This window comes from Anguilla anguilla, chromosome 7 (assembly GCF_013347855.1).
Source record: "Anguilla anguilla isolate fAngAng1 chromosome 7, fAngAng1.pri, whole genome shotgun sequence".
In the NCBI taxonomy this organism is placed as follows: Eukaryota; Metazoa; Chordata; class Actinopteri; order Anguilliformes; family Anguillidae; genus Anguilla; species Anguilla anguilla.
This window is the reverse complement of record NC_049207.1, coordinates 25,973,146-26,000,371: the sequence shown is the minus strand read 5'-3', so window position 1 is coordinate 26,000,371 and position 27,226 is coordinate 25,973,146. Positions and strand designations below refer to the sequence as shown.

The 27,226-nt window shown below is 40.6% G+C and overlaps 2 protein-coding genes across 7 annotated transcripts in view; one reads left to right on the top strand and one right to left on the bottom strand.

The window, feature by feature from the left end:
• The first annotated feature begins 5,667 nt into the window (after positions 1–5,667).
• Positions 5,668–22,028, top strand: hacd4 (3-hydroxyacyl-CoA dehydratase 4). Of its 4 annotated transcripts, none has more exons than XM_035424781.1 (7): positions 5,668–5,748; positions 14,144–14,250; positions 14,728–14,855; positions 15,092–15,204; positions 16,056–16,162; positions 20,806–20,901; positions 21,595–22,028. In XM_035424781.1, exons 2-7 carry the CDS (start codon positions 14,220–14,222, stop codon positions 21,675–21,677), a joined length of 558 nt encoding a protein of 185 aa, XP_035280672.1. In that variant the 5' UTR covers positions 5,668–5,748; positions 14,144–14,219; the 3' UTR covers positions 21,678–22,028. The 4 variants fall into 4 exon arrangements, with proteins under 4 accessions (XP_035280672.1, XP_035280671.1, XP_035280674.1 ...); XM_035424780.1 differs by lacking the exon at positions 5,668–5,748 and adding an exon at positions 13,261–13,368; XM_035424783.1 differs by lacking the exon at positions 5,668–5,748 and adding an exon at positions 13,756–13,778.
• A 2,377-nt stretch (positions 22,029–24,405) lies between these two features.
• The window catches only part of focad (focadhesin), a 75,557-nt gene continuing 72,736 nt past the window's right edge, over positions 24,406–27,226 (bottom strand). For all 3 annotated transcript variants that reach the window (XM_035424772.1, XM_035424771.1, XM_035424773.1), the window contains exons 41-43: positions 26,573–26,824; positions 25,905–25,980; positions 24,406–24,958 (exon numbers count right to left, since the gene is read on the bottom strand). In XM_035424772.1, the coding sequence (XP_035280663.1) occupies positions 24,885–24,958; positions 25,905–25,980; positions 26,573–26,824 (402 nt within the window). In that variant the 3' untranslated portion in view covers positions 24,406–24,884. The remainder of the gene's footprint in view (positions 24,959–25,904; positions 25,981–26,572; positions 26,825–27,226) is intronic.

Genomic DNA, 27,226 nt, shown 5'->3' with positions numbered 1-27,226 from the left:
TGTTTTTTTAAGAAAATGTGCTTTTGCACATCCATTTAGCATATAGGCCTATGTATTTTTTCACTTTTCATTTTGCTATTGTTTTTTTTTATTCCAGCAGCTATAATGTGGCAGCGTGGCTGAGGGACGAAGTTGCAAGCCATGACATTATAATAACTTTGCTGCTTGTCCAGAGCAACTTACAAAAATTGAGAACATCAGTGTTCCTCTCAGGAATGCAGAAGTGCAATACGCCAGCATGCAGGAATAAAAGGCCCACTTATAATTAATAAATGTAAAGGTATCCCACCAATGTTACCAACAAACAATCAGAATTGTGAATAAAAGTAAACACTACTACGCAGCTAACTTACCTTTGCACTGTTCCAGTTCCTTCACTTGCAGTAAAGACTGCTTGGGCACCTGCATTTGCTACTATCGGTTGTGACTTCACAATGTCGCAATGTCACAATAAGATCACGCATCAGCAATGTTCGCTGCCCACACCTGTGCGTCTGCACTTACGTAAATTCCGGTTAAATGACTAAATGTAAATGCAAAGGAAATCGTACAGTGTGTGAGGATTCTACTGCGGAGGACTGCGGAGTGAAAAGACGCTATGGCTCTTAGCTTTGTGCCCTAGTGATACGAGTATGACAGACCCAGAAATCCAACACGGCTTTCCAAATTTGGTGAAAACAAAACAAAAAGGGGGAGACATAATTTACTCCAAACAGTGGTATAATTTCCAATTATTCCAACCCAGTCATTTAAAAAAAAATGATAAAAACAAAGATTAGAGTAGGTAGCCTAGCAATAAGTGATATATGTCATGTAGTGCAATTCAGTTTTCTTCCAGTCTCAGTTTCAATAGGCTAATCAGTGAAAGGACATACTTAGACATGATGAATAAATAAAATGTTGTATTTGATTGGAACAGCACCATGACTAAGGACTACCCAGTGAGTAATCTGTCTTGGCAACTTCTTCAGGGGTTTTCCTCCGTCCCCCCGGACCGTCGCCTCGCGCGATTCAGCAGAGCGAGTGCGCCGGTTGTAATGAAAGCCATATGCGCCCGAGTCTGGGTCTCGACTCTCTGCTGGCCGGCGGAAAAGCTCTGCGCTGCCCAGGCAGACTTTGCCCGATGACATCACCCGGCTGCTTGACTCAGCGAAAAAACGGCCGCTGCAGTTCAAGGCCAAGCACACTCACTCTGTCTCGGACCAGAGCTGGCTGCGGTAAAACCCCGTGCCTCAGCATAGACCCTGGAAGGAAACAGTCATGTCAGAAAATGCCTAGTTTTTTTCCAGCCCGTTTCTGCCTTGTTTGAACGTGTGCTTCAGATTACCGTCAAAAAGCTTCTCACTAAAGAAACAACGATCTGCTACAGCATGAATCAGAAGCTGACTTCGCTGGCTGCTCTTTCTCTGTCTCTGTCTCTGTCTCTTTATTCAGTTTCTTTTTTTGTGGGACCTATCATCCAAATTACAAGTTTGGGTTTGATTTTAAACACATTTAATTACCAGGTTAAAAGGACATAATGTCTCAGTACTGGCTGGATTTCCTGATTCCACTGAAATTAAAAAGAGCCCCAGGACCTGTAGATGCAAAAGAACTAATACCAAAATATATTCCACCATATTTCACCGTTGGTTTGACGTCCTTTTCAACACAAGCATTATTCTTCTGATGCCAAAGCCACCACTGGTGTTTGTGGCCAAAAGCTTTATTTTGGCCTTTTCTGTGTATAACACCCAATTCCAATCAAAGTGATGTCAAGGAATCCAAATGTATGTAATCGTAAACAGTCATTTAGTGACTAACAGATCACGTAGTTTTGATATAGCATACTAGCTTGCTGGGATTGCTAGCCTGGAAAAAGCATAGACCCCCCCATCCCCCCTCCCCGTGGGGATACACCGAAGTGTAGTTTGTTGTTTTCAGTAGACTATTAATTAACCAATTGATTTGTTCAACCCAGACTGGATCTTCGTACTATTGTTTAACTCAACATTAGCTTTAGGCAATGTGGTGACATGTGACATAGACTGATACAGCTGTTTGGATCAAACAGACATTCGACAGGAACCGGGGAATAATGTAGTCTTAGCCTTTAATTTATTTTTGATTACATTCTTATGTTTTTTGTGGCCTATCTATATCGGTGAAAATCTATCTCTTTGTATCATACAACATGTAATTGTATTGAATTGCCTTATTTTGAGTTAACTTTTAAAGCTATTAAGACTGTTAGGTGTACCCTGCACTGCGTTAGCTTCTACCCCAACCTTGGGGTTAAATGTACTTTCGGTTAGATTGCTAGTTATTGGTATGTCCCTGAAATTTCATTGTGGTGTGTAATCATAGCCAACAGATGATGGTTGTATTAAAAAATGATTCATCTATCTCTAGTAATATTTTCATAATTGAGGCAGAATTCCCCACTCTCCCCTATAGCTCATTATTTGTTATTTCATACAGCCTTCTTTGCTTATCTTTATCAAGGGTGTGAATAACTTTGAAGGGCCCTGTAGACAAATACACACACACACACACACACACACAAAACAAAAGAAAGTTGGGAGATTTCCCCACAATGCAAATGGAGAGCTTGACCATGGCAGTCTGCAATGTTAACCACTTCACACCAACAGTTTTTAGACCTGGTTTAACTATTTGAAGTTTGGGATGAGCTAGGTGGCCCATGCTGGGCCCATCAAAAAGTGAGTCACCCTCCAGCTCCAGCTTTCACTGACAAACTCAGGCCAAACTGAAATAATGTCCATGTGCAGAGCAGGAAGAAAAGCACTTTAACTCTTAATCAAATATGCGCATTCATAAGTACAGGCTCCAAAAATTGTGGAGTCAAAAGGTGTTCATCCCATTCAGAATGAAAAACAGATAAACAAACAGGCAAACAGAGAAACAAACAAGGTCCATTACAGAGCAGATCACGAAAACAGGATAAAAACAACAAATTAGCCCATTGCCTCACTAAAAGTTTTCAGACTATTGAACGAGGAGGAGGGGGCAAGGATGGGGAGGTAGAGCCATAGAGCTTTTGACCACCCCCCCCCCCCCCCCCCAGTGCATTTTTATCTAAATGGTTAAAGTTTAAATTTTAACAATTTTATTCAGAATGTTACTTTTTTTCAGATGCTGCAAACATCATCAACAAGTGAGGGGATCTCTGAAATGTCAAAAAAAAATACTGTAAGAAACCAGGAGGTAAAATATGTATTTATTCTGAAATAATCAGTGAAAATTAAAAGCATACTTAATTATATTTATACTCACATTCGAGCATGGAGACTGAAGGCCCCTCGGTATACTGGTATAAAGACCCCATAGTAAGTGTACATCATATCAGCCTCTGAAGTCAATTTAATAAAGGTGTTATTCACCAAAATACAGCTGTATGAATACATACATTATATTTAAGTGATTGACTGTTATGCTTTATGTGGTTCAGGTAAAGTGTCCTTTGCAACAGTCTTATTCCGCAGTTTGGGGAGGCTATGCAATCTACCTGAAAGCATACCCAGCACAGTGTGTATGTTAAAAGACCTAATGAAACTCTTAACAGTTTATGTAAGTCCAAGATGGATCTATTACAACGATGCCCTAAGGAACAAACATCGTTATTTAGCATCAATTTTTTGTTTTTGTTTTACGCACTCAATATCACAGACGAAACTCCCAGACTGTTTTTTTTTTTGTCTCTGTTAAAACCGGTGTGTCATTTTTGATTCACTTACTCATCTTTGGAACAAATGACAAAAAAACGTCTTTTGTGGATTTTCATCCCCTGAGTTGCTCCATGTGACAGAAGTCACCCCAAGCAATGCTGTCGGTGTCCAATTTGAGGAGCCCCTGACTCAGGCCTTTCGGGACTGGGGTTTAGACAGTTCCCCCGAGCCTCCTCTATGATTCACGCGTGCGAAGGCTCTGAAACCAGACGTCCGAGCGGAGATATTTATAACTCAGGGTCTCAAGCTGGGAGCGAGGGGGCGACACTCTTGTTTTTGCAAACCTCAGCCCGCTCGTCTGGGGGATTCTGGCATAACCTGCTTCCCGCCACAGAGCTCTGGACAGAGGCCATGTGCCTGATGGAGGGAAACGGCCACGGCCGCTAATTTTGGGGGGCTAATTAGTAAACTGGCGGGAATGTGAACCAGTGCGCGCTGTAGTCATCTGAGGGTTCCCTTTATTTTTCTGAAGCAGTAGCATTTGGAGTGAAATGGCCGCATTTAGTGGGTGGGCAACGTTAAAAAAAATAATAAAAACACAGTCGTTTTAGCAGTGATCTGAGCTTCTAAGCCTTGGCTTATTTTGACTGTTTTTCTCTCTACACTAGTCTAAAATGACAAATAATTGTGTGCATCAGAACAGAGTTTGACACTCTTATATTGTTACATTATTACACACCTAAATAGGTGATTACCATGTGGGGATGTAAGGGAAATGTATCACTTCAATTTAATAACAAGAGGTGATACAAAAACAAGAACTGTGATAATCTTCCAGCTACATGAGCTAGTATGGAAATGGGCTGTCTTTGAGATCTCAGTCATGGAGAGACACATATCTCCTGGGACCTGGCATATTCATCAACTCCCTCAAACCAAACCCAGTGACCAGTATCTGACTCAGATAATATGATTCAGGCCATCTGTGTGTGTGTGTGTGTGTGTGCGTGCGTGTATGTTTGTGTTTGCATGTGTACTGTATGTTTCTGCGTGACTATACAAATGTGTGTGTGTGTGTGTGTGTGTGTGTGTCCATGTGAAGAGATATCTGTTTGAGTGTGTGTATTGCATGTTTCTGGTGACTGTTTGAACATGTGTGTATGTTCGTGTGCATGCTAGCCAGTTGTCTTGGTCCTGTTTTCTATTTTTGCATTGCATTTTATTTTAATGACAAGTTTTTGCATAGTAAATTGTTCAATGTTAAATCAGCTATATTCAGCTCTGATCAAGAACATTAAATCTGTCTCAGACTCTGTAAAATAAAACTGAAACTGCATGTTAAAGCACATTATATGGTTGTTAACTATTAAATGAAAAAATGGAACACAGTGGAAGTGTATGGGGTATTATAATAATTTAACAATTATTACCATTTTTTGGATAAAGAACCATTTGTCTGCTTTCATTGACAAAATGAAATTCAACCAACTGTTGACATTTGGAATACGTAAATGGTTTATGCCAGTTTGATAACGTGTACATAAACGCCTACCTTAACTTACTATGTAAGGACTACCTCACAGTAGTATCACCAGCGAATGTTGACTTCTTGTGAATGGGATTTGTGCCCAGAACAAATCAGGATACTAAAAATTACAGGAAGTTCGATAATGTGAGGGTGTTGCCACTTGAAGGTTCTTGAGAAAGACACCGTCAAATCAGCTTCATGACCGAACCTGTGAACGCGCACTTTCTCTGGACACGCTACTCTCCAAAGGCACCACCCATGTGTGACGTTGCCGTGGGACCAAACCTTCAACTCCGCGAAAGCTGTAGGACCCACTCATACCGTTGAACACAGCTGAGTCATAGGAACATTTAAAGGTCGCCTTCCCGTATATATATTTCTAAGGAATTTCACAAGCAGTGCACAACAATTTTATCAAAATAATCAGTTTAAAGTTGGGAATTTACTTCGGGGGAAGTACCCAGAAAAACGATCAGTACATAAAAACCCGAAGGTATGCGCTGTCTTAAATGAAGCTGGAGGTTTTCGAGATGTCCGACAGGGAATCAACAGGTAAGACAGTTTACGTTTAAAAGTATAATGAGAAAATGCTGTAGCCGGGTAGTTTTATTCATTAAACGTTGCCTATTGTTTTTATATCCGCAAATAACTAGAAAAAGCTCGCTGAACACAGTAATGAATCAATTACTCTTAATTGCGTCTTAATTTTCTTGTGGGTAAACGCTTACCAAGTAACATGGGAAACGCAGCAACGCCTCTGGAAAATAATTTCAAAACTTTGTAGTTTTGAGTTGAGTCTTGTCGAACTTTTTCAAAAATGTTGAATTGGTTTAGGGAAAGGCGTTTCGGGGGTGTAAGTGAACACACTGCTAACGCATTACTGACGAATACACTGTAGGCTACATAAGCCAATACATGCCAGCGCCACACACATCAACCTTTTTTTTGTTCTTTTATTAAAACTTATTTTATTCAGATTAATTTATTTTACTACTAGTACTGTTACTGCGAATACGGCTACTGGTACTACCAATAATAGTGATAATATTTATAATAATAATAATAAAAATAATAATAATATTAGAAGGGGAATTTCTATTGATGGTTTTTATTTCATTGATACAGCACTACAAATTAATTTATGTCTTCAATGAATGAATCAACATCTGGCCTGGCAAAGCTGACATCATTAAATATCTGAAACTGTCTAAACTGTCTTCATACTTGGAGAAATTAAGGGTCAACTAATGTAGTGGGATACCTTCACTTTTTATTTTGTGTTTATTTTTTTTTAATGTTTGGTCATTATCTCCTTAAAAAGAAATACAATACTGTTTACTGTTTTAAAACCAAAGAAGAAGACAAAGAAATGGAAAGAACGGATTGTATTAACATTGGTTTTGTGAATTTTATGTATCTTTATCATTAATGAGGAGCAGTGGAAGAACATGAGGCCAAGGGAATGGTTGTCACCCAGTTGTATAACCCCTTGTCATGTTCCTCTGATGTCATTATCTTCTTCAAAGTTCTATTCTTCATTAAACGAAGAGCTATTTGTTAAACTATATGTGGAAGTATTTGTATCTAATGCTTGTTATTTTTAGGCCTAACATTTAGAATGATTGTGGGGTCGGGTCAGACCCTTGATAATATAGCCATATCTGGTTTGTCGCAATACATGTTGCTTGTGAAACAGAAAGTTAGGCACCATGGGTAGAAAACAGTATTTGGCTTGAATATGGCCTACGTAACACAGTAAATATATATCGTAATACCCAGAGGGCACTGAGCATTGCATGTAATGAACCTGTACTTTGCCCTCCCATAACAATAAAATATAAAACTGCCTTTGGAAAATGCTTAAAACAGTAGAATCAAAATGCAGATTTAAAAAAACTGCAAACTTTGTGTCAAAGTGCAAGGACAATATCCAAAAGGCTAAGATGCATGTTAATCCCAGCCCAATTCCATGAGTGTTAAAGTGTCTCTCTCTCATACACACACACGCATGCACGCAGACATAAAGTGTCTCTCACTCATACACACACACACACACACACACACGTGTACATGTGCATACACACACGCACGCAGACACTCACACACACACACACACACACACACACACACACACACACACAAAGGTTCCTGGAAGAAATGTTTAGTGCGCAAAAGGTGATTGGGGAAAGAATGTCGTAATTAATTATGCATTTTTATTTGTTTTGTTTCTTTTGAAATGCTCCGTTGAGAGGTTCCTGGCAGAGATGTGCAGTTCGCAGCCACAGTGCTGCTTGCTGCAGGAAGTGAAAGAGATTAAACTGTGAGAACTTGTCAGAAGGGGAGGGGAGGATCAGAGTAGGCCCCATAGTGCCACCTCTACGCATCCAAACGCAAAAAGCTTGTAATGGATGGAGGGCAAGCAAAGCTGAAAATGGAGAGGTGGGGTGTTCAGGAAGCCCAAAACTAAATGAAATGCCAGGAGAGAAATCTCACATGGATTTGCATTACTGATGTAAATGTCCTGGATCTAGGGGAGGGGGACTTTTGAAGCTCTTCTCATAACCAGTCCTTGTTGTTAACGTCCACAGCGATGCAAAGACAGCACAGTTCTGAGATAAATCTACACTTCCTGTGCTTCTATATTGTTTTCTTCTTCTTGAAGGCCTATCAGCTCTGTGCAGGGGATACTGAAGATCTGAAGTCATAAGAACAAAGTCACATGACGCAGAAGGGAGAGAGAGAGCGGCGAGGGATGCTGAGCCCGGGGAGAGAGAAGCTGGCAAGATGTTGGCATAGCTGTTGAGTTCTGGGTCCTGCTATGCTTTCATATTGCCAGCTTTTGCTTCCCTTTGCTGCAAGACACAAACTAACCGACCAAAAATTCATTTTATTAACCTTTATTTAACCAGGCTTGTCCCATTGAGATTACAATCTTTTTTTCCAAGAGACATGGCCAAGAAGGGCAGCAGTACATATATTTTAAGATACAACAATAAAACTTGCATGATGACAACAACAGCCATTCTTTATGAAATCAGTATTTGTTATACATGTTTTATGCAGCCTGCCATTTTAATCATTGTTATTTTAAGCATATATTATTGCCTTTTTATTTATGTGTTTGTTTGCATTTCTAATGTTTAGATTAGCAGATTTGTACGTATTATTTCTAGGCCTCTGTGTACAATTACACATTAAAATATTTGGTGTTAATTTAATTGAACAGTTGAACAATTGAACAATTGAAAAATTGAACAATTGAACAGCCGCTCAAACACAAGTGAGTTGAAGAGCGAGCCTGTTGCGTTAGCGCCGCCTACCCTCTCTGGCGGACCAACCATCGATGGGTGATGGAAAACGCGTCACTAACTGTGCGCCGCTTGTGATTTTTTCCCGGGAATGTCGCCACAGACACCCAGTTCTTTAATCATAAATAATAATAATAATAATAATATAAATTAATACAATAATAGGCTCAATCACCATTGTGTTACCTAATTCGGCGATAGATAGTGACTTAACAGACATTTATTTTAATGGAAATCTTTAATGGAAATTATTACTTTAATAGAAAAACAAAAATCTTGTCGGTCTTGTCATACAGGTAAAAACTGAAGTCCATAGTATCTTTCACTGTTTTAATCTGCTGCCGTGAACATCTAAATGGAAAACAGATGGCTATATCAAAAGTGTGAGAGTCTGTACAGGCGGGAATGGAATTGCACTCCACAGTCTGGTATTGAGATAAAGAAACAGGGCAAAGTTCTTTTATGTTAATCACCAGAACTAGCTTCTTCTTTTCTTTTTTTTTTTTTTTTTTTTTGCATTGCATTGCAAAATGTTTCTTTTCCCAACACAAATACAAGCAGAGGGAAGGTGTCGCCTTTGTCCACGTAAAACCATAATTTCACTTTTGCCTCCCATTATCGCGCTGTGTAAAATCTTATCCACTATAACTTATGTTTGCAGACATTCAGCTCAAAAATCACTGGGATTTTAATAAAATCTACTCCAACCCCCGTCACTACTTGTTGAAGTTTTCATTCATGTTATTTGCATAAACACTTATTTGAAAAAATGTGTTATTATTCAGTGGTACCATAGAAACAAGGTGCTTATGGGGAGCTGCTAGCTCATCCTAATAAGGAACTGTTTCAGTGTATAGATGGGCATCATGGTCTGATATTAGCTCTGAACCGTGCCGGTGCTGACTGTGGATGCTGCCCCTGCAGACTGTCATATAAGCATACAATATTTATATTTTATATTAAACACTGATTCCTTGCATTGTGTTGGTTTGACCATATTATATGCTGAACTTGTATACTACTATTCTGAGTCACCTGAAGTCCCATAGTATTGTTCATGCAGCAGGTTGAATTGAAATCAGATATAACATCTTCGTTACTCTGTGATGGCCAATATTCTGGGTTTCATTGCTACCGCCAACAGATGCTGGGCAATTAAATAGTGGAACGTTTGGTTCATGTTGCTCTGAAGATCGTCCTCTTTTGGGACACAGACAGGATAGTCCTGAATCTCTGCTTCACACTTGTAGTACAGGAACCAGGAGGTCTGTTAATTTATCTGTAAGTTTTTAACCATAAAAGGACCTATTACCTATTACTGAATCAACTACACTGATAAAGACATTGGGCCCCATTCACGAAACATGCGTACAATCATATTTGATTGTAAACTGTGTAAGAATGTTTCCACAAACATCATTTTTTTCTTATCTGTACTTGTTCATGGCTGTTTCCTTATGCTAATCACATTAACAGGATTGCACACTAAATTTACAAACAGTCAGCATTCATCATCGCATAAACCTGGGATATGCACAAGAACAAATGACTAATGAATCTCTTATTTGTTTTTCATAGGAACATTTTTAAGAACAAAAGTAAGAATAATTTAAGAAAAGTTTTGTGAATGAGGCCCATTGTGTAGCTAAGTTTTTTTTTTTCCCAATTTGGAGATGCAATTCTATCCACCAACATTAGGGGAAGCTGCACAGCACACATGTACCTCAGTCCACTTCAGAAAAAAAGACTAGACCGTTCTTATTGGTCCCCTTGGGACAAATATAGGGTGGTTCCGTCAAAGTATACCATGGCCTGGCTTAATCTTTATATGATGAATTAGTACAGTCTGCGAGGCACGAAAAAGGGCTAGTGGGCAGTGTCTATACCCCACACTGTGGATGACACAAAAAGGGGCAAAGTTTTTCATGAATATAAAAAGGGTTTCAGGCAGCACATTCTGGTACAGAAGCAGGGCCGGCCCGTGGCATAAACGCTCTATGCGGTTGTTTAGGGCCACAACCGCTAGGAGGGGCCACATGTTTTTTGCCAATGTTTATCTAAAGTAAATAACGTTATTTTCGTAATTACGTTATTCATCCCCTATCGTGGAACTAGCGGTATAAATTAAAAATGGAATGGCAACAGAACTTTTCATAACAATGTAATGTAAGAAGGATAACCAAGCGAATCCCCGCCCGCTCCACAGAACCCAACAGCACTCCCCCCCCCCTCTCCACCCAACCAAGCCCACAGATTTGTTTAGGGCCACAAAAATCCTAGGGCCGGCCCTGTACAGAAGATGCATTCTTTCACCCAGTCACAATTAAATTTGACAAACCACACATTTAAAATCAAAAATTCTTTATTTCAGATTGAGAAAAAATGAAAAAAAAAATGGTACAATTGATATTTTAAACTGCTTTGTTTTTTCTCTTTACATTACTCAGTCTTTGGGGTTTTCTGGTTGTACTTCATTTTCTTTAATTAAATTTCTGAAATTTTTAAATACATTACTAAATTTATTTAATTAAAAGGAAAGCTGACCAATTAAGTTCATTCAATGAATTGTGCTCAACTGTGCATGCATAATGTACAGTATGGTGGCCATTTTGTACTGGTAGAAGAAGACACAACACGTTGCTCTTGAGCTTGTGAAGCCCTGCAGACTTGGGTAAGAATATCTAAAGCCATACTACATCCTAAGTTAATGACCAAAGAAAATCCTTATTTCTATTCACACAAACATTAAAGTGTCAGAACTGTATAATTGTTTGCGAACAGCAATTTTTCTCGCAAACTGGTTGTTTGCTAAATAAATTTCATATAGTTTTTCTGTAGAATATTAGTGCAGTGTTGCAAAATGTGAATGGCAAATTTGCTAGTGCAAAACTTATTTTCCATTTTTTCCATTTGTTTGTTTTGTTTTTTATGAGGTGGAGTGTAAGTTAAACAAACATCTTGTGTTACAGTAACCTTAAAAAAGTAGAGTTGAGTTGAATTTGCTTAATAAATCTAGTCTTTGAATTTACTCAGTATAATAATGGACAGTGGTTGCAGGAATTATGATATGGTATTTGTAACAGGTAGAAATCAAAAATGTTTGACACTTCAGTAAATTATGTTGAACTAACTTATAGAAATGAATTACTTCAAAGAAATTAGATACTTAAAAACATACTTAATACACACTCATTAGTTACATAGTAGAGCATAATAGAAGTGAGTTACATTAGCAAAGAAAAGTTTAGTTCAGTTAACTAAGTTTAGCGTTGATGTCACAGGTTCTTAATCAGCTGAAGTCACATATGCTCATATGTGGTTGCACACAATATATGTAATATTGTGTGCAACCACTGTCCATAATTTTATTAAGTAAATCCAACAATTTATTTTTGAGGGTACATTGCAGCTAAAATAATGCATTTTTAAACAATGAAAACAAAAACAAGAAGAAGAACCACAACAGCAATAATAATAATAAATGTTTTTTTTCTCCTTACATAGACCTACAATTGGAAATCATGTGATTCCTCCTATTATTGCGAACAAAGCAGAGAAACAGGAAAGTAAGCTTACATTTCCAGTGAAACAAAAAATAATGTACTTTCCCATTTATATGTATTCCCGTTTTTTAAATTTAAATCAATCAGTCATTCACAGGGGGTTGCATGAAGTGTTCTGAATTACATAAGCTACATGCGTTAATTAAATGTGAAACTGATGTTGATTCTTTTCATCTGGAGTGCATATATATATATATATATATATATATATATATATATATATATATAATGTGTGTGTGTGTGTGTGTGTTGGACATTCTGGGGGGACCCTCAAATGAAGGTCCTGGACTGAAACATCAGTAGCAATGAAATTTGACATTTTGTAAGGGAGGATGTGTGGGAGCATTTCTTTATAATATTATTGCATTCCCTTTATAATACTAGAAACACAAGGAGTGCAAATCCTACTGTTCTATTATAATGTAAAAAAAAAAAATGAAATGCATAAGTCAAAATGTAACCATATCTTAAGAGCAAAAAATTAAATTCTACAGTACAGCTGTAAAAAAAACTACATACATGCTATACAGTTGTCGTCCTTCCCAGATTCTGTAAATGTTTATTATCATATTTAGACCTGAAATGAATAATTTCTCCGACAAAAACATTTTCAAAGGCCATTTTGAGCAGCGTATTGGGACGCCTTGGCGGGCGGCATGTATTATTTACTTGCATGAAAACAGTTATCTGTATCCCGTTTCTTTCCACTAGATGTCACAATCGTAACACATGATAAACCGAAACCTCTCGCTTTATAAAATATCATAGATTTGGTCGAAAATGTATTAATTTGAGAAATTAATATCGACAATAATACTACAGAGTGATATGAGTGACATATATACTATTACGTCAGAACTGTCAATATTCCATTTATTTTCCATTCGAATAGACCTTTCAACCTTAAATATTTTTCCATCTTAATATACCAAAATAAAGTCTAGCAAACATAGTACGTTTTTGTGCGTTTTCACACTGCAAAATAATCAAATGGTAAAACAGAGAAGCAGCTCAGCATTTTGCGTAACTTTACCTTACGTCGCCTGCGACGTGCCAGGTGAAAACAGGCCACTGAACATCACTAGGATGTTGCGTCCACTTCGTTCGGCTTCAAGTTAGAAAGATTTTGAAACCCATCTGACCGGTTTCCCCCTCTGACGTCATGGGGCTGCCGCAGAGATTCTGACTTCCTCAAATTTCAAAAAAAAAAAAAAAAAGAAAAAAAACTTCCTCAAATTTCAAAACTGCACTTTAAAGAGGGTGGCTTCCAATAGGGTTAACTACTGTTTATTCAGAATGAGGTAAGCGCTACCTGTACCTACCCTTCTGTTCATGTGAACGTGTCTTTATTGTTAGCGTGTGCAAACTTGGACACTTACCAAATAGGCTAGCTGCATTATTTCCGTGAGCTAAGTGAGGAATGCAAGCGGTGTCCTCATGGTCAGGTGGGGCGTGGAGATTCCCCTGTAGAGAGAGAAACGTGCAATTTAGTGACATGACGGTTTCAGTTCTGTTAACTTCTGTACCCATACTCATGCCTGTGTTAGCCTATTGGATTTGTGGTTGTGTTTGTACTGAACAGTAGCCTACTTGCAACAAGACCAGTGTGCTGTAGGATTCGTCTGTTGCTTAAAATGAGTTAGCAGCTCACTGGAATATGTCAAGACCTGCAGAGGAATTCAGGGAAAACACTTAACCAACTGGGGAAAACGTATAGTGTCGTCCAACGTTGTAAAGATTTCCACGGTCCGGTGGAACTTGGTAGCAAGCGTTAAAAATAATGTCTGTTAACTTCATAACAATAAAATAAGCGTGGGTTATATATTTTAATTGAACACTTAAGATAAAATAAACTGAGTCCTAAATGATTGGTACGATAAATTCCCATTATAAAAGTTAAATTTAAAAAATGCATTTAAAAATGCATATTTACCGTGGCATATTTACCGTTTATTATTATCATTATTATTATCATTATTATTATTATTATTATTATTATTATTATTATTATTATTATCACCAACATCAACCACAGTGTGCTAAAAACTGTTCTTGACTGAGATTTTTTTTATGCAGGTGCAGTATCCAACTTGCCTATCTTTTCCTGTATAACCTACTACAGTTCTGTGGGCACACTTGGATATTTGCAAACATGATGGCCCGGTTCCTTTCATTCGGGGAAGGTAAGACGACTCAGTTCTGTACGCCAGGATGTTGTTCTCATAAGAATCATAATACAGGCCACTAGACGCAGAACTCTTCTACGGAGTAACCCCCAGGCCTCAGTTTTAACTGGTGCTGATGCTCCTAGGTACATGACATCATAGTCCTGTTATAACAGCTGATGTAACTAGGGGTAGTGTGAACACCTAATTGTTTCATTATGAATGATGCGTTTGGGACGTGAACATCCTACCATATATGTACTTATTTTCATGTACATGTACTTTTCCTTCTTGAAGAGTGACACGACTGTAGTAGAAGTAACATATATTAGAAAGAACACATCAAAAAGTCTTTTCACAAAAAAAAATGATTTTCAATTAGAGAGAGCTGTCCAAAGGAGCACATTCCTGTGTGCCCTTATCGCAGAAAGTGGGAGTGGCAGAAAGTTCTGGATATTTGTGAGGTCTCAAAGGTTAAAACTGCTCCCTTCCCAGATGCCTTGGCGGACACCTTTTACTCGGTGGGCGTTGTGGTGAGCCTGTGCCAGCTAATGTCAGTACTAGAGCTGTTCCACATTGCGGATGAAATTGAGAAAGCAGAGCTCCTACCACGGTTTATACAAGTACGTGTCAGTGAATAACCACCCATATTATTATCATTATTACATCCCTTTGTTTTTATTACATTTAAAATTATATAATATTATAATAATTAAACATTAAGTTCTCACAAGGACAAGTTTTGTAAGAGAAACTTTTAGGAAATTAATTTTTATCTGTGAAGTTAACATTAATCCACTGGATTTTTCCACACTCCCTCATTTCATAAAGACTTTGAATTTTTTCCTTTTCTTTACAGGTAATGGAGAGGAATTTTGTTTTGTTTGTGGTGATCATTAGCCAAGAGGAAGTTCAAAGTAAATCTATAGTGTGCATACAGTTTTTCCTGTGGAACACTCTAGACCTTTTAAGGTAAGTTTAAGGTAATGCACTTTCACTGTAGTGGGGAAAAGACAGACATTTCACACTGAATGAACCCACCTCCAGGGAAACAAACCAAAGACCATTCCTGAGAATGATGGAGGTGTTCCCTTAAGCTTCCATAGCCCTGAGAAGGCATTAGATGATGGCATCCACAACAATATCTCTGCACGATTTATAGGATACGTTCTTAGCACTGAATGAAACTGATATGCACTCTGGTATTTGCACATCAAGTGTCTGCCTCCATTCATAGCCCGCAGAAATACCAGCATTTGCATAGATTTAACAGCTAAAAGCCATCAGACCTTTGTCAGTCATGTCTGAGTTAGAGCAGTTTATCATACTCTTCACAAAGTACGGACAGAACCCTTTTTACCTGGCAATTCAACACAAAAGAAATTCCAGACAAGAATTTAGACCCTTGACCTTGTATTAATACAACTCAAAATAACTGTAGCTGTTGGTCAGAATAATGGAATGCAGGTAATAGATTGGTAAAATTCTGTTAAAAAAAATCACAATCACGGACTTTATAAACATGCTGTGTACATGGTAGATATACAGCTAGCTATAGTGCTGAAGGGTTGCAGGTGAAGTGCCTTGCTCAAGGGTACAACAGCGCCTTACAAGGACAATGAACCTGCAACCCCTTGGTTGCAAAGTGCAAACCCTGTTCTCTAACCACTGCGCTGCATGGCTGTCCTTGTAAGCCCCTATGAAAAAAGTGCAAGCAAATACAAAAAAATAGACATATACACACACACACACACACACACACACACACACACACATGCGCACGCACGCCTTTAACTCTGTTCATGTGTGTCCGGTCTGTGCAGGTACCCTCATGGACTCCTGGCGCTCTTCAGCACCCCTTCCTTTAGCATGCTGTGGGTACGCCATACCCTGTGGATCCCGCTCTACCCCCTCTCTGTGATTGCAGAAGGTATGAAGCCTCACCCACAACTTATTGCATTGCAAGCTACTGCCAGTTACGTGTGATGGCTTAAATGGAGTTCTTCCAAATTTACTCTGCATCAGTTAAAGTACAACTCAGTCACAGCCAGTTATGCCTGGGCTTAGCTATAATAATAATAATAATAATAATAATAATAATAATAATAATAATAATAATAACAGCAGTTATTATTAGGGACCGAGAACCACGAGCAGGCTGCAGATCATTGAGTGCTATTTGTATCTTTCAGAGATTTCTGCAAAAAAAAATTTAGATTTTAAAATAACTAATTTTGGTCAAAAATGATCATGTGGACAAATGTCAAATCTATCTTTTCGTTTCTTGGAGAAAATAGAGGGGTCAATTTACAGTAACTACATGAAGCCCTAAGGAATCAAAAACAAACCATCATGACTTCAGTTACTGTATTCTGCCTTTGTTTCACACTGTGACTGAAATGAATGACCTAATATTTTTTATTTTTTTATTTTTTTTGTAAGCCACGCAAAGACAGAGCACAGTAGCTTCCAAATAAATGTGTAAATTTGTGTCCATATGCATGATTTGGACATGGTCAGCCATTTTTGTTAAATAAAAATTACAGTCCTCTGGCCATCTTTGGACATATCAGAATTTCCTTTGTAATTCAACACAGGGACATGCTGTAGATCACGCTTGCTGAATGTAGTGAGATTCAGACAAACATTGTAGGAGAAGCAAAACAAACAAAAACGTTTTGTGAAAAACGGTACATGACAGAAAATCCAACATGGTGGACTATATGGGTTCTATGAGCACATTCGTTCAGGATGAGGATGTACACATGTGGAGGAAATTTGGCGCTTGTAAGTGAAACGGGATGGCCGTGATAATCTTTCAATGGTGCAATGTTGTAGATGCTGCTGTAGTGCCACCTGGAGAGTCAGTCATGCGTAATGGCAGTCAGCCCGGACATGGCTGCCAAAGATTGTGAGCATGGGAATGGGGTGAAAATGTAGCAAAATGCAGACAAAAACTAAGAATAATAATAATCCTGGCAAAAACAACAGCAAAAATTATCATTATTATTATTATTATTATTATTACATATATACATATTCATTTTATATATTATATTAAATGCATAGGAATGAATGCATGTTGGCAGTTTTCACAAGGGACTGCAAAGAAACATTTACCAATCTATCGTAGCACCATACACTGTAACATAAAATACACAATTAAGTGCCACAAACAATAATCCAGTGTTATTGTAATGACCCCAACTGTGCGTGGAATGTTCCTTTGGGGAAAAAATGTACACTCCATGTGTAGAGAAACAAAAGAGATAAAATATATTCCAGATAACATTGTTCATTTCCTGTTATTTCCTGGCCAGGATTCCAGAACAGATCCTCAAAGGAGGAGCATTTTTAAAGCGCCAATAATAATACTGGGTGAAGCGTCAGTCAGCGTCTATCTGGCTCTCTGGCCTTTCCTTTCGCGTTATCACTGTGTCTCCACCCTGCTGTATCCATGGCAAACATGACTGTGCATGAGGTCCACAGAAAGCAGGGCCCCTGACTCTCCAAAGCCATTAAAGGTCCTATGGTCCCTACTGTAAAGAGTAAGAGGTTTCCATGGTTACCTTCCAAATTCCCCACCTGGTTCAGTCTGACCACCTGATCTTTCCTCCATTTTACTGATTCAGTGATGCCTATGGGTTTCAGCTGAGGTGTGGCAAGGGCAACGGCTCTGACACAAAATGGCTGCTGTGCATCACCCAGGTGGGTGCTAAACACTGGCGAGGGTTACACACAGAAGCCACACATCCTCCTATGAGAAGTAATTTCATAATTATCTCCATTGATTTCTCTGATTGCAAATTTTATTTCTCCAATCCATGTAGTTCTGTTAAGAAGGACTCGTCAATTGTTGCTGTGTGAGGATTTCCTAAATATAGGACGGAGTGTGGCACAGTGGGTAAGGAACTGGGCTTGTAACTGAAAGGTCGCGGGTTCGATTCCCGGGTAAGGACACTGCCGTTGTACCCTTGAGCAAGGTACTTAACCTGCATTGCTTCAGTATATATATCCAGCTGTATAAATGGATACAATGTAAAAAGTTGTGTAAGTCGCTCTGGATAAGAGCGTCTGCTAAATGCCTGTAATGTAATGTAATGTAATGTAATATGATAGATGTTTGTGTAATCCTGAAAACAGCCCCTCAGAGCCAAAGCCCCACCCTTTAAAGATGAAAATTTCAAAACAAAGAACATAAGATGTATACCAAATGACAGGAGGAGTACATGCAAACAGAAGAAAGGCCAACTTAAAAAGGTTTAAGTTCTGTTGTAGTTGGAATTTCCTGGCTTTGACCATTACCATACTCAGCACAATGACAGCCATGCAGTTAAAAAAAAAAAAAAAACCGAAAAGGAATGTATTATGCCTCCAGGTGATGTTGCTGCTTGCACGCTCAAACTGTGCGGTAGGTACAGGAACAATAAAAAAATTCTATCTTCACGAATGAAGTTCGTTGTGGAGCAAAAGCATGTCCACATGCGCATTCAAATCAAAATGTTCAGGGAAACCAAAGGCCACTTTTAATTACTTGCATTATTAAGAAGAAGAAGAAGAAGAAGAATGATGTGATAAAAAACAAAGAGACAGATAAACAATTAGCAGTTTCCTCTCTGTGTCCAAAGAAGACCCTGAATCTGGGTGTCTAATGGTGAACAGAGGGTAGAGCAGGACTGGGCCTCAGGAGTTTTCTGGTTAAGGACAGAAACCATGTCCCTCTTCGAACCTCTCCCTCACTACCCATCTTCTGCCGTGGTCTTCAGACTATACCTGGACTAACTGCCCCCACTCTGTGAATCGTTTCACTTAAAATCCCCTCTTTCATGGCACACGTTACATATACCCCCAGTCCAGCACTTTTTGTAATTTGTATTTTCGTCCTAATATTGTAGCTTGTTTCCCCCCCTAGTTTGACTTGGCATAAGTTAGGTCAGAATAATGTTCACTGTGAACTAAACTGTGTTTTTGGCTATAAATAGCTGTACGAAATGAGTACTGTACCTTATCGAACCTCTGTTTTGTAGTTGTTCCAATGACCCTGATATTCACTTTTGTATGTCGCTTGGGATAAAAGTGTCTGCTAAATAAGTGTAAAGTAATGTAATGTAAAGAAACCCGAGTAAAGGACTGCTTCCCGTCAAGAGGCACCGACTCAGGACTCTCCAGTTCCTTCAACTCTGTACCCTCACCCAGTAATGCCAGACCCTCCAGTGGAGAGTTCCTTCAACACTGTACCCTCACCCAATTATGCCAGACCCTCCAGTGGAGAGTTCCTTCAACACTGTACCCTCACCCAGTGATGCCAGACCCTCCAGTGGAGAGTTCCTTCAACTCTGTACCCTCACCCAGTAATACCAGACCCTCCAGTGGAGAGTACCTTCAACTCTGTACCCTCACCCAGTAATGCCAGACCCTCCAGTGGAGAGTACCTTCAACACTGTACCCTCACCCAGTAATACCAGACCCTCCAGTGAAGAGTACCTTCAACTCTGTACCCTCACCCAATAATGCCAGACCCTCCAGTGGAGAGTTCCTTCAACTCTGTACCCTCACCCAATAATGCCAGACCCTCCAGTGGAGAGTTTCTTCAACACTGTACCCTCACCCAATAATGCTAGACCCTCCAGTGGGGAGTTTCTTCAACGCTGCGTTTGCTGCCTGTGCCCCTGAACTTTGGAAGTCAAGAACTTTGGAAGACTGACTCGATGGTCACTTTCAAAAAACATCTTTAGACCCATTTTATTCCTGTGCTTGAACTCGTGTGTGAGTTAAGTTATATATGTGCTGTTATGTACATAATGCATGTAAATTTTGGCCTATTGTGAAGCACTTTGTAACCCTGATTTTGAAAGGTGCTTTATAAATATGTTACTTGCTGTACTCTCACGCAGTAATGCACTGGGCCCACATGCATTCCACAATAAAGCCCCTGGAATTCGGTTCTACATTAAGAAGAGGCGCTAATGAAAACAAGGGGAGAGAAGCGAGGCTTTCAGCCAGAACGACTCCTTAAGAACGCTGGGAGTGTTTTTATTCGTCCAGGGAACTGTCATCGACGGGATAGGGGAAGGCGCCGCGCGTTCCTAAAGACGGGGCGGTGTCAGTGAGGAGTGAAACACGGGTGTGAGACTATGCCGTGTCCGGCTGTGGCCACACTGTGCGCAACGGGCCCAAGCCACAGCTGACACGCAGGTGTAACCAAGACACGGCACACAAAGCTATTTGACCCGTTTTCGTTGGTGTTGGCAGTGCACGTCTGAGACTGAGCAAGAAGATGCTGCGGAGCAGTCAGTAGATTATTTTCCTTATATGATTATTCTCATTATTAATAAAATATTTATTCACTTGTATGCTTATCACGTGCTCTGACTTATGTTTGATTTACTTTCAAAAAGAATTTCACGAAGCAGAAAATCAATGGAAACTGTCATTTAAATGCAGATTTATGGCACCATTTTGGTCTTTGATGGGACTAAGTGTGCGAGAAGGCGCCCCTATTTCAGCAGGGAAAATACAGTCCCTCCTGCCTGAATTAAGCAGTTGCGTTTGCTCTCTCTTGGGTTGAAACAGGACTGACTGTGTACCAGGCCCTGCCCTACTTTGAGTCCCTGGAGACGTTTTCCTTCCCTTACATTCTGCTGGGCTACTTCCCTCTGCTCGCCATCGGTGAGGACCTTGCGCATCAGTGTGTGTGTGTGAGTGACTGAGTGTGATATGCTCACCATAGCCAGCCACAGTGCTGACTGTACTGTAGCTCTTCTGTATTCTCCTTCTCTTGTTTGTGTGTGTGTGTGTGTGTGAGAGAAAGAAATAGTGTGTGTGTGTGTGTGTGTGTGAGTGATATACTCACCATAGCCAGCCACAGCGGTGACTGTACTGTAGCTCCTCTGGATTCTCTTTCTCTTGTTTGTGTGTGTGTGTGTGTGTGTGTGCGTGTGAGAGAGAGAGAGAGAGAGAGAGAAAAAAAAAATGTGTGTGTGTGAGTGATATACTCACCATAGCCAGCCACAGCAGTGACTGTACTGTAGCTCCTCTGGATTCTCCTTATATTGTTTGTGTGCGTGTATGATGGAGAGAGAGCGAGAGAAAGATAGTGTATGTATTTGTATGTGTGGGAGAGCGAGGAGTATGTGTGTGTGTGTGTGTGTGTGAGGGAGAGACAGAGAGAGAAAGATAGAGTGTATGTGTGTGTGTATTTGTATGTGTGGGAGAGAGAGGAGTATGTCTGTGTGTTTGTGTGTGTGTCTTTGTCTATGAGGAGTAGCACATCGCTGCTGGCACTAATGGATTACTCCCCACCCCAGGTGCCTGTATCATTATTTGACAGCCCCAGCACTAATGGATTTATCCCTTTTCCAGGTGCCTGTTTCACTATGTGGCAGCTGCTGGGAGAGAGGAAACAACAGCTGGACATCTGGAATAAAAAAACCAAGAGGAAATAAAGAGACAGTCACACACATATGCACACACACGCATATGCGCGCATGCACACACACACACTGACATGCACACACACTCTTGGGTCCCACTCATCGTGAGACAGCATGTGGAGCAGCTTATCTGGAAGACACCAGAGGTTGAGTTTAAGGACTAGCCCTGTGCCAGTGTAATGTAAACAAATGCAATTCCTGCAGCAGCTTGAAGCGCACCACAACATGTGTGGGAATTCTTAGCTGGCTTCTTCTGAATGCTCCCTTTCGGGAACCCATGGTGGATTCACGCCTGTTTGGACGAGTCTAGCATGACAACAAAAAACATCCCAGTTTTTATGACTGGAAGAATCTACCTGCAGGTATGGCATCTCCTACAGATCAACAATAATGACATCACATGGGGGATGTCATGAGTGTAGGACGCAGAGGAGCCGGCAGTTACCCAGAGCCCCACCAGACACACCAGAAAACATGCATGCACACACGCTCACACACACACATGCACACACACACACACCAACCACTTGGGGAACAACATAACACACTGAACAGATACACCAGAGCCAAAGCCCGCGTTTGTGTATCGATCCATAATCTTTGGAAGCATGGAAATGGAAAAGAAAAGAGGAAAAAAAAAGAACAAAAGCAGGCAACGCCCGCAGAAATGAGGACCTTGAGCCCTGACCTATGACAGTGAACTCTGGACACAAAGGGACCTGGAAGGGTTGGATGTCCAGGCCTGAGTCTGGATACAAGTGTGCGGGTTGGCAGCAGATTTCCTGCTCACGCTCCATGGACCTCACAACGTAGCTGCGACATTACTGAAGCATTATTGGGACGTTGGGGCAATGTCATGGGAGCTTTGCGGCAATGCTACTGGGACGTTGTGACAGCTTTACTGGGATGTTATAATAAAGTTGCGGGAACATTGCTAGGTCTCGCATCAGCAGGATTGCTATAGTACACGTCATAAGACATGCTTTTACACCCCGTTCACACAGCGAGCAACTCGGTTGACCAGTTGCCAGAAGTCCATTCATTCTCTATGTAGTTGAGCAACGGCCAACTGGCTAACTAAGCTACGAAAGTTGCCCGAAAAATGTTGCCCACGGTTTTACTTTTTTTGTCGACAGTCAATCAGGCTTCCTATTTCTCAAACCAATGATACCATTTTGTGAATTATTGTTCCACCCGGCTTCACTCATCTAAAAACTTAAACGCAGCTAAAAACATAAAAGATAGCCAGCAGACTATATGGCAAATATGTGGCTTGTTCTACCAAAATCATTCACATTGACACCAAAACTTATTGAGTTTTATACACCACTAGAGAGCTGGCTATTTATAGCATTCTATATATGTCTCTCACTAGCTAGCCAGATAACATTAGGTATTGAGAGAGAGAGATCGCTAGCTATGTGCCTAACTAGTGAGAGAGATATATAGGGATCGCTACCAACATAGCTAGCTAGTGAGAGAGACAGAGATATAATATCCCTAGCTAGCAAGCGAGATAGCAGTAATAATAATTATCAGTCTCATGACAAAACTATACATATTATTTCTTCAAAAATATGTAGCTGCACCACTACAATGATACAACAGGAAGCTCTTGCTCCTCCTTCATCCAAGTATACTTGGGCAACCTGTCAACCGTGTTGCTTGCAGTGTGAACGTGGGGCTACACTTCCCTAACTGAGGTCTCTCCAACACAGCCAGGGTTAAGAGCAGGATTAAGGAGCACTGCAGCCTCCACACTACAGAAGAAGAAATATTTTTTTAAAAAGGCCTATTTGCTGCGCTCGTTTCTCACTGCGTGAGGCCCGTACAGAAACATTCCACAGGAAGAGGAAGTGGCTTTCCTTTTCAGCAGGATGCGGAGACGTGGGTGTGAGGACACCCACGTCTCAGTCTTTCTCTTTCATGAGGACATCCACACAGCCTCCTGTGCATGCACCTTTTGCAAAGCATCCTGGGATATACAACAGCTCGTATTGACTTTTTTTATTGTAGCATTACTGCTTCATTATTCTGTACCATACAGAACAATAAAATATTGTACTGTAAGTTTGCCGAGTAATAAATTATAAATATGTTCAAAATGCATACATCGATAAAACCCATTTCCTGGGGGCTCCAGGAAATGGGTTTAAGGGATAATTATGGGTTTTTGAACCTGTGTCTTATTTTCGTAGTATTTTTCATCATCCCTATCGATTCTAATATTATTTTACACACCTTCTGCACGCAAGCAATTTTAAATTAGCTCAAATAAATATGGGTGTCGACAGTGCTACCCACTGCACCACTGTGCCGCCCTATGAAGCTTCAGACATGGAGAGAAAAAAACATCCAAAAAACCTAAAAACTTGACAATGAAACAAGTGCGTAAAAAATACGAACAGAACCGATAGGAATTATGGAAAATACTAAGAAAATAAGACAAAAATAAATAATTCTTTATAGAGCTAGCTGGCAAAGTTATTTAGATGGTCTGGCTTTTGTCCAAACACCAAACTGAAAATACTTTCTACTTTTAAGTTAGTCTCCCTAACTCCTTAAATCCTGCTCAGTGAAACACCTCCCCAAAACCCCCAGACCTGAATATTTAATATATGCACAAAATATGAAAGTTCAAATGTGCCTCATTAGGTAACCTAATGATCTAATATTTCAGTGGGTGCAGGATCCTTAGTGTAATAAATGTACATTCCAACAGAAAAGACAGCACTCGCAGTCAGGTCTTTACATTTTTATTGGCATGGATGCGTTTCCTCTGTCAAGCCTTGGCGTGTGCCACGCTGCCAAAAATGTGTCCTTGCCAAGCTAACACTGCCATTTTCATAGATCTGTGCATAATAAACACTGATATGCTACTGGATGTCATCACCAGAGCAGGGACGGTGTTCTCTGAGTTTATTTTGAAAAAAGTGGACGTAAAGATGTCAGTTATCATTTTTGAGATGAAAGATATGCCTGTGGTCTCAGGGCTGGAGTTCAATTTGCCTTGGTAGCTCTTCCCTGATCACCCCTGCAGCTCTGGCCAATGAGCAATTCTGGTTCTCTGGATGCTCCAATGAGGCACTGCGGTGGAGGACGAGAAAGCAACAGGCTGCAGGCTTGTGCACCCAGGAACTGTAGGACAACTGAGCTGCAATTGGCTATGCACCGGAGAGGGGGGCGAAGGCCGGGGCTGGGGGGTCCTGATTCCTCTTCCTACCACCCATAGGCTCTGGTCCATACCACCTTCCTCTTGAATTCTGGAAAGTTCCTCAGGGATAAAAGGGCAGCTGTGGAGGGAGGGCAAAGATGGTGGAGGATACAAAATGGAACCATCAGTTTTTCAATTCAGCAGAGACTGGAGTTGGCAAACTGTAGTCAGACTGTAATCCATCTGGCTATGAAACCAGATAGTTGGCACTTTCGTCCCTGACACTTTTCCCCCAACTTCTCCCTTCTGGAGAACTGGAGGGGGATGTGGGGGTTAAAGATGGCAGCACAGTCCCACCACAGATTCTCTATAAACTCAACAAGATACTCAACTCTTGCATTCATTCCATTATCCTCTGCTTATCTACAGGAAGGTCCGGCACAGTTTCGGTTGCTGTATTACAGTACAAAAGATCTGCTGCCACAATGTTGCACCAGGCCACACCCCCTAGATGGATTTTGCTGATTAATTTAGCAGAATGTTACATAAAAACAAAATTCTTCAGCTTCAACAGGTAGGGGGACAGAAAGTTTAATGTGAAGAACACGGAACTGGAGCAGCAGTGTAGTATAATGGCTAAGGAGTTGATCTTGTAACCTAAAGGTCACAGGTAGGACACTACTGTTGTACCCTTGAGCAAGGTACTTAACCTGCATTGCTCCAGTATACAGTATATCCAGCTGTATAATTGGATACAATGCAAGTTGCTCTGGATAAGATCGTTTGCTAAATTCCTGTAATGTAATGTAAATGTACAGATATCTTGTGGGTCTATGGCTGTAGATCTACCATCCTGTAGGTTTTTTTTCCTGTAGAAATTAGCAGCTCAACGCGATCTCTAGCTGTTTAAAGATCTGTGCTTTGTCAGGGTTGGCGTGAAAACCTGCAGGGCGGTAGATCTCCAGGAACAGGGCAGGGCAGCCCTTGTCTATGAGACGTGGTCCCTTGACTTCCACTTAATGCGGGCATAGAAGGGCAGATTCAAAGAGCGGAGTTCACGTGCATACGTCAACCTGTGGGCTCACCTCTGGCAGCGATGATTGACTTTTCGGATAATCCCTCTCTGGGACCTTCTGCTATGCTGAAGAGCCAGTCTATAAACTGAGGTGGAAACACAAGTTTAGCTTCAATGTTTTTGGGGTTCATTGTGAAAGTCAGTTTGTAAATACAAACAGCACTAATGGTTTTAACAGCTCATTGGGTTGAATGGCTGCTTTAGGTTAACCTGCTAGCTAAGCTTGGGTCAACATATTACCACCGTCTGTCAACAAATAATCAAAATAGTGGAGGCAGAGAGTGGTTTTCCATGAAGCAGTTTCACACCACACAATGTGAGCAACCTGCATTAAGCAACCCATATTATTAAGGTAGAACTCATTTTACTGAAAAAGGGGCAACTTTATACACCAATTATTGTACTTCAATTAGCCAGTGAACTGCATAAACCCCAAGTAGATTAGACCACAGTAAAATATCACAAAAAGTTTTTTTTAGCTATCAGTCCTAAGCTTCTTACTACACTACTAAAATGTTAATAGCTAAAACGTTACATAAATGACTTCCAATATAATTTCTTAAATCCAGAAATGGATACAAGCCTCCAGGAACAGAGTTCTCCACCCTTATAGACTGTGGAAATCAGTCTGTCTGAGAAGGGGAACCTAAAACAAACCAGAAAGTGACCGAAACGTGCCTTCTGAGTCTGCCCTTTCCAGGGCTCTCTGGCCAATATAAGCTGGATGCTGCACGGCAGGCCCAGCAGGCACTGTGAGGCAGGGTTCTCATTGGCCGAGCGGCTGCCGTAGAGACCGTGGGACCAATCGGGTGACTCAGAATCCTGTTTCCCTGGAAACCATCGGGCCCTGACCCCTAGGAGCAGGGGCATGGAGTGGTCGGCCCAGGACAGCACGGCAGAGCTGAAGAGGCGGAGCAGGAAGTCTGTAGCCTGTGCAGAAAAGGAAAAGGAGACGTGGTCATTCCCAGCCCTCTCTGGCTCCAACCCTCAGTCCTTACCCTACACCAGGGCTGACAGACTCCAGTCCCGGAGGGCCACAACTTCTGCTGGTTTTCTTTGCGCTTGAGTGCTTAGTTTAAGCTACTAATCGAGTGAAAAGTCCACATACTTGTTTTTACAAGGTGTAAACTGGCTGCTGACAGAAAGTAAAACATAAAACTTGCAGACACTGTGGCCCTCCAGGACTGGAGTTAAACCTGCAGTCACTGTGGCCCTTCAGGACTGGAGTTAAACCAGCAGACACTGTGGCCCTCCAGGACTGGAGTTAACCCTGCAGAAACTGTGGCCCTTCAGGACTGGAGTTGAGGATCCCTGACTTAGGGGACTCCTGGA